This window comes from Camelina sativa, chromosome 16 (assembly GCF_000633955.1).
Source record: "Camelina sativa cultivar DH55 chromosome 16, Cs, whole genome shotgun sequence".
NCBI classification, from domain to species: domain Eukaryota; kingdom Viridiplantae; phylum Streptophyta; class Magnoliopsida; order Brassicales; family Brassicaceae; genus Camelina; species Camelina sativa.
The window spans coordinates 21,371,410-21,376,786 of record NC_025700.1 but is presented as its reverse complement, the minus strand read 5'-3'; the positions used below and the strand labels follow the sequence as shown (position 1 = coordinate 21,376,786).

Here is a 5,377-nt window from a genome sequence, read left to right as displayed (position 1 = left end):
AAGCCAGCACCATATAACATTGTATTACAATAAAAACCATTACCAAAATTAAAAAAAAAAAACAAACAAACTCCTCGTACGTAACTTTTTCATTTTACATATGTAAGAGTAGAAGAGTTGTAGGCTTGTAGCCCCCATAATTTCTCACATAAACCAAACCAGTGAATATTGTATTATTTTGGTAAATTCCAAGATCTTATTTGTGGAGTTCGATAACAGAATATGAATAGGCAAGGCAAATGATGTCACATCGAACAAAACCTGACGCAAATGCTAAACTCTCGAACTGTGAAAGAGATCTCTCTTTACCACCTGAGCACTGTGTTAACATCAACAAGTCCATGGCAAACACAGTGTTAGAGGAAAAGTCACCACTCTTTGGTTCTGTTGGTGTAATCATCTCTACCATTATCACTTTCCCTTTTTCTGGTAGACTCTTCCAACAATTTTTCAGAATCTTTATACAATGCTCGTCCGTCCAGTCATGTAGTATCCACTGTCAGTCATTGTAACCATTTTAGTTCGAATAAATGATTTTCTTAGATAATAACATATTAACATTAAATATATAAATTTATATATCAAGCCTTCTAGCAAAATAAATAAAATATAAAGTTTATCTCTTCAAATATATTTGTAAACTTACTTTCATAAAGATGGCATCTCCCTTTGGAACTTCTATAAACATGTCTCCGGAGACATGCTGGACTCCTATCATTAGTATAATTAAACAATACACAATGTTTAATTAAGAGGTGTAGTTATTAAAAACTAGCAGTTCAATATAAATCTGATCAAATGTATATATATATATATATTAAGAAGTTGTTTAACAAAGAATAGTATTAAATAGTGTGTACCTGGATAAAAAGGAGCCTGAGTTAAAACCTGAGCTAAGTCGAAATTAACACCTTTAATATGAGGGTACTTGGAAGTGACAAGACCTGAAATGGTGCCATTTCCTCCACCAACATCCACCAAAGTGTTAACATCTTCAAATCCTCTGTATACTTCTAGAACCTTCTTCATGATCATGGTTGAAGGTTCCGACATGGCGCGATTAAACATCTCAGCGAATTGTTCATCGGAATTAATGTATTCAAAAATTCTCATGCCGTGGGCAGAGCTGAATGCATCGCTTCCTTCTAGTACCACATCTTTAAGATTTGTCCTGTGAAGACAAAAATCTTCAATTGTTCATTTATGATATATATAGGTTTATATATAGAGAATATTATTTTTGTGTACGTTGGTTATTAATGAACTGGTTTAATGTAATTGGCAACCAACTCGAATGTACTTGCATGATCACTTACCAAGTCTTGAAAAACACTTGGCTATGGAACATTAAGAACAGAGACAAGAGAGAACCAGAGCCGTCACTATCTTTCAAGAAATACTTGCAAACCGGTTCGGTTGCATATTCTCTCTTGATCTTTCCGGTTCGACCATTTTCTCTGGCTTCAACCAGACGACACTTCAAGATCGAGTGGCTGACGAGTAATCGTAGCATCCGGTCCAGAAACACCGGTGCCTCCGGGTTGGTGGGTTTGGTTGGGAGACTAACCACTATCTCAGATGGTGAGAGCCATGCGCCTATTCCTGCAGCAACGATTGTGTCGATGACACCAAGCTCCAAGGCTGCTTTGAGAACCATAGGGAAAGCCACGGTGTTCACGATGCTTTCCGCTTGCAAACTCACCATTTTCTCGTCTTCTTCTTTGATTAAAACCGGTTTAGGGTCAGTGGTTAAGGGATCTTGAAGGTGGTTGGTCATTGTTTTCGTGGTTAGAGAAGTTAATTACGAAAGAAGAGTTTAAGTTCTCGAGTGTGGTTTCAACATTCTTAATTAGTGACATTTTTATAAGGAAACAATGTGAAGCCAAGTAGCCACTAGCCAGCCAAGTGGACGCAAGGGCTTTCCATTTGATTGCCAAACCAATACACAAGACTATGGCAATTGGCAAATTGTATTTTATTTTTCTTCGTGATTCACGAAATAATGAAAAGTTTCATGATCATGGATTGTGGGGACAATGGTTTCAACTTTTATTATAACGAAAATACATGTTTTATGATTTTTACACATGCAAATGAAAAAATAAGACTTAATACCAAATCCATCCCTTTTTTACTACTGTTATTTTAAAAATCTATGTTATTGATATACACATAGAAAGCACAATTTTTTTTCTATCAAACATGGTTATAAAATATATACATGTACCTATATCAAATTCATGATTATAAAAGTGTATATACATAGAAAGCATGAAACACATAGTACTTATTTAAAACAAAGCTAATAAAGGACATGGTATTGATTAGCTTTTACATGGTATTGTATAAATAATTTTTTTTGTGTGGTATTATTAACAGGAGCCGTTGGGTCCACGAAACCACGTGAAATCAGGCTATCACTTTATGGAACCACCAAAGCTAAAGTATATTGTTACTTTACTATTTGATTGGTGTCAAATGGACGAGTACATATTTTTTGTCGTTTTTTTTCTTCTTCTAATCATTCTGATTAAAAATACATTTGATTCTTTATCGTCAATTGTTCATATATTGCGATCATTTGTCATGTGATTTCAGTTTAAAATTGCAGCGAAATTGTAACATTATATTTAAGCACATCGTATCTCAGCGACGTCATACAAAATCTCGAGGTTTAGTTGAATATAATGTGGAAAAGGAGAAAAACTCTTAACTTAACACAGTATTAAAATCGAAAGTAACATTTTGAAGCCGTACAATGTTAATTGTTTAGTATGACCGCAAGAAAAAGGAATTTAGTATGTAAAAATCTAGATAATATTATATTCCATGATTAAAGGTGCTCGATAAGATATAAATCCATTATAGAATCACGTCTTATAATTTACTCCATCTGTTTCAAAATATAAGATGTTTTAGCCAAAGCACACATAATAAGAAATGTTTACTTTTAAAAAGTTTAACCAATCAGAAACAACACTGCATAAAATAAATTATAAAAAAATATAAAAATAGTCTAAAAGTTATCTCAAAAATTGAAAACATCTTATATTATGAAAAAAGCAAAAACCTCGAAAACATCCTATATTATGAAACGGAGGAAGTAGCTTTTAGTATTAGTGATGTTATATCATCAATCCAATTCAAATCCCGTGAAATGTATGTTTTTATTATGGGGGAAAATTACATATTTATATGGTCAATTGCATCCTATGTTGCATGGAAACTCTTTTTGAGGTGTGTTTCCCGTTTTCGAAACGTTTCGGAAACGGAAACTCGGAAACAAGCCACAGAAACACGTTTCCTAAAAATCCCAGTTTGGAAACACGATGGAAACTCCATTTCTGTTTTGGAAACACGTTGGAAACCCCATTTCTGTTTTGGAAACGCGAAGGAAACTCTTTTTTATAATTTTGAAATTTAATAAATAAATAATATAATTTCAACTCTTAAATAATATGTTACCTGTCTATGATCAACTCTGCAATAAATAATATAATTTCAACACAAACAGTCTATGATCAACTCTACAATAATATGTTACAGTTTTTAATTAAACTATTTAATATTTATGTTTTGAATTTGTGTTGTTTCAAAATTTTTTTTTATTAAGATTTTTATGTTTAAGGATTTATTATATCTATATTATATATATATAGATATTATATATATATATACGTTTCCATTACCTATTTTTCAAAAAAACCCGTTTCCCGTTTCCGAAACGTTTCATTTCCGCGTTTCCGTTTCCGTTTCTATGCAACATAGATTGCATCCACTACACAACCATTAAAAACGTCAGTAGTAAGTAGCTGCTACAACAACTGAGATGCAGGCGCAGGCAGCATATGTGACTTCTATCTCATAGATATGATGAAAATGTTAGCCCTATGTCGTTTTTGGTTTGGTATTGCCACCGCACATGACTTCGAGAGTCATGATGATATTAGGATGACTTACTAAATAGTCCACAAGGAACCATATACCAAACCCTTTGATCAAACAGATAAGATGATTATTATTAGGAGGTTCCTCTGATCGGAACTTTTTTATTAACGGCAGAGAATTTGGGTTTCGAACAAGATAGCCAAAAAAGAAGAAACTATAAAAGAAAAAAGAAGATTCTGATGGATAGGGAGGAGAAGAAGAGAAATGCTCCTACTTCAAAAAAAAAACTCAAGACTTCTACAGTTCGTCCTTTGCAGCTGCTTCCTCGGTAGTCTTCTTTGGTTCCTCAGTCTTGGTAGACTCTTCCCCATGAGAAGCTGCCTTCTTCTCACTGTTCTTCTTAACGAAGTTTATGAAGTCTTCCTTTGTCCTGTCTCCTTCGTACACTATAACGTTTCCGCTTGCTGATCTGAAGTAGATGGTCGGGAACCCTTTCACATCAAAGGTATCACTTGAGATATCATTTGCAGTTGCGTCCTGTACGCACACACAAACGGTTTAGTCACTCCAGTAGAACTATCAAGTGATTGATTTACATGTAAACAATTAAAAGAACTTACTAGCTTTGCTATGATAACACTTGGGTCGTTCTGGAATGACAAAGCCACTTCGTCCAAGATTGGAGCAAGTTTTTGGCAATGTCCACACCACGGTGCGTAGAATTCAATCAAAACTGATACATGAATTGATGTTTATCAGTCTTGGTTTTGCACAAATATTGAAACGATCACTAGAGTTTTCAAAAATGTACTCACCATTCTTTCCAGACTTGAAAACTATGTCGTCAAGGCTCTCGGCTACAACAACCTTCACTGGTTCGTTGTTCTCAGCTGGAATAGGTTGAGATTTTTTGTGGGCGGCAACTTTTCCGTCCTGAAGAAAACATATTCTTTGGTTAAGTTATACTGATTCTATACGTACTTTTTATTACATAAAGCTAGTGTGATAGTCTGCAAAAGAGAATGAAACCTTAAAGTCCTTGATCCATGATTCAATCTGGTCAACCTCAACATTTGCTTTCAAATACTTCTTGCTATCAGGAGTTTGGATGATGATGAGTGGAACTTGGCTTTCTTCAAGTCCAAAGTACTGTTTCACAGATACATGCAAATAAATTGTTTAGAGATGTGTTAACACTGACAGGAGAAAATGACTGTGAGAGACGAAGTTCTATAGTAACCTGGAAAGCGCCTTGGCTGCTCTCAGCATCACCAACAAGGAAGGCAAGATCTTGACCTTTGTTGGATGTAGCAACTTCACGGTACTTTGATTTTAGAGATTCAGCTGTTGCCCCGGTGAAGTTAACGAACATCATTGCCTGATATTCAAAATATTACTATCCATAAAAACCAGAATGTCATAGAAGACTGGAAACAAATGAAAAAACAAAAAGAAAACAGAACAGAACAAATGCTTTCAATAAACTCAT

General features: G+C 34.4%; 3 protein-coding genes across 4 annotated transcripts in view; all 3 read right to left on the bottom strand.

Moving 5' to 3' along the window:
* Window positions 13-1,884, bottom strand: LOC104751650 (indole glucosinolate O-methyltransferase 4). The gene is made up of 4 exons (XM_010473644.2): window positions 1,317-1,884; window positions 861-1,171; window positions 647-711; window positions 13-496 (listed from the first exon to the last, which is right to left on the bottom strand). Exons 1-4 carry the CDS (start codon window positions 1,775-1,777, stop codon window positions 197-199), a joined length of 1,137 nt encoding a protein of 378 aa, XP_010471946.1. The 5' UTR covers window positions 1,778-1,884; the 3' UTR covers window positions 13-196.
* The window catches only part of LOC104751647 (protein disulfide isomerase-like 1-2), a 5,005-nt gene continuing 3,640 nt past the window's right edge, over window positions 4,013-5,377 (bottom strand). Inside the window, exon 11 of one of the 2 annotated variants that reach the window (XM_019238009.1) lies at window positions 4,013-4,166. The gene's annotated coding sequence lies outside the window, so the exon portion shown is untranslated. Of the gene's footprint in view, window positions 4,176-5,377 lie in introns of both variants that reach the window. The other variant, XM_010473643.2, reaches the window with a different exon arrangement.
* Window positions 4,023-5,287, bottom strand: LOC109129583 (protein disulfide isomerase-like 1-2). The gene is made up of 5 exons (XM_019238010.1): window positions 5,129-5,287; window positions 4,918-5,037; window positions 4,704-4,821; window positions 4,509-4,621; window positions 4,023-4,425 (listed from the first exon to the last, which is right to left on the bottom strand). Exons 1-5 carry the CDS (start codon window positions 5,261-5,263, stop codon window positions 4,186-4,188), a joined length of 726 nt encoding a protein of 241 aa, XP_019093555.1. The 5' UTR covers window positions 5,264-5,287; the 3' UTR covers window positions 4,023-4,185.

Bases quoted from the DNA above. Each gene is read 5' to 3' on its own strand.
- LOC104751650 (XM_010473644.2), bottom strand. From the start codon at position 1,777: ATGACCAACCACCTTCAAGATCCCTTAACCACTGACCCTAAACCGGTT. The intron at 712-860 runs GTACACACTATT...TACTAATGATAG, and splicing joins TCAGGCTCCTTTTTATCCAG to GAGTCCAGCATGTCTCCGGA. The intron at 497-646 runs GTAAGTTTACAA...AATGACTGACAG, and splicing joins GAGATGCCATCTTTATGAAA to TGGATACTACATGACTGGAC.
- LOC109129583 (XM_019238010.1), bottom strand. From the start codon at position 5,263: ATGATGTTCGTTAACTTCACCGGGGCAACAGCTGAATCTCTAAAATCA. The intron at 5,038-5,128 runs GTTACTATAGAA...TCTGTGAAACAG, and splicing joins GCAGCCAAGGCGCTTTCCAG to TACTTTGGACTTGAAGAAAG. The intron at 4,426-4,508 runs GTAAGTTCTTTT...GTGTGCGTACAG, and splicing joins GTGTTATCATAGCAAAGCTA to GACGCAACTGCAAATGATAT.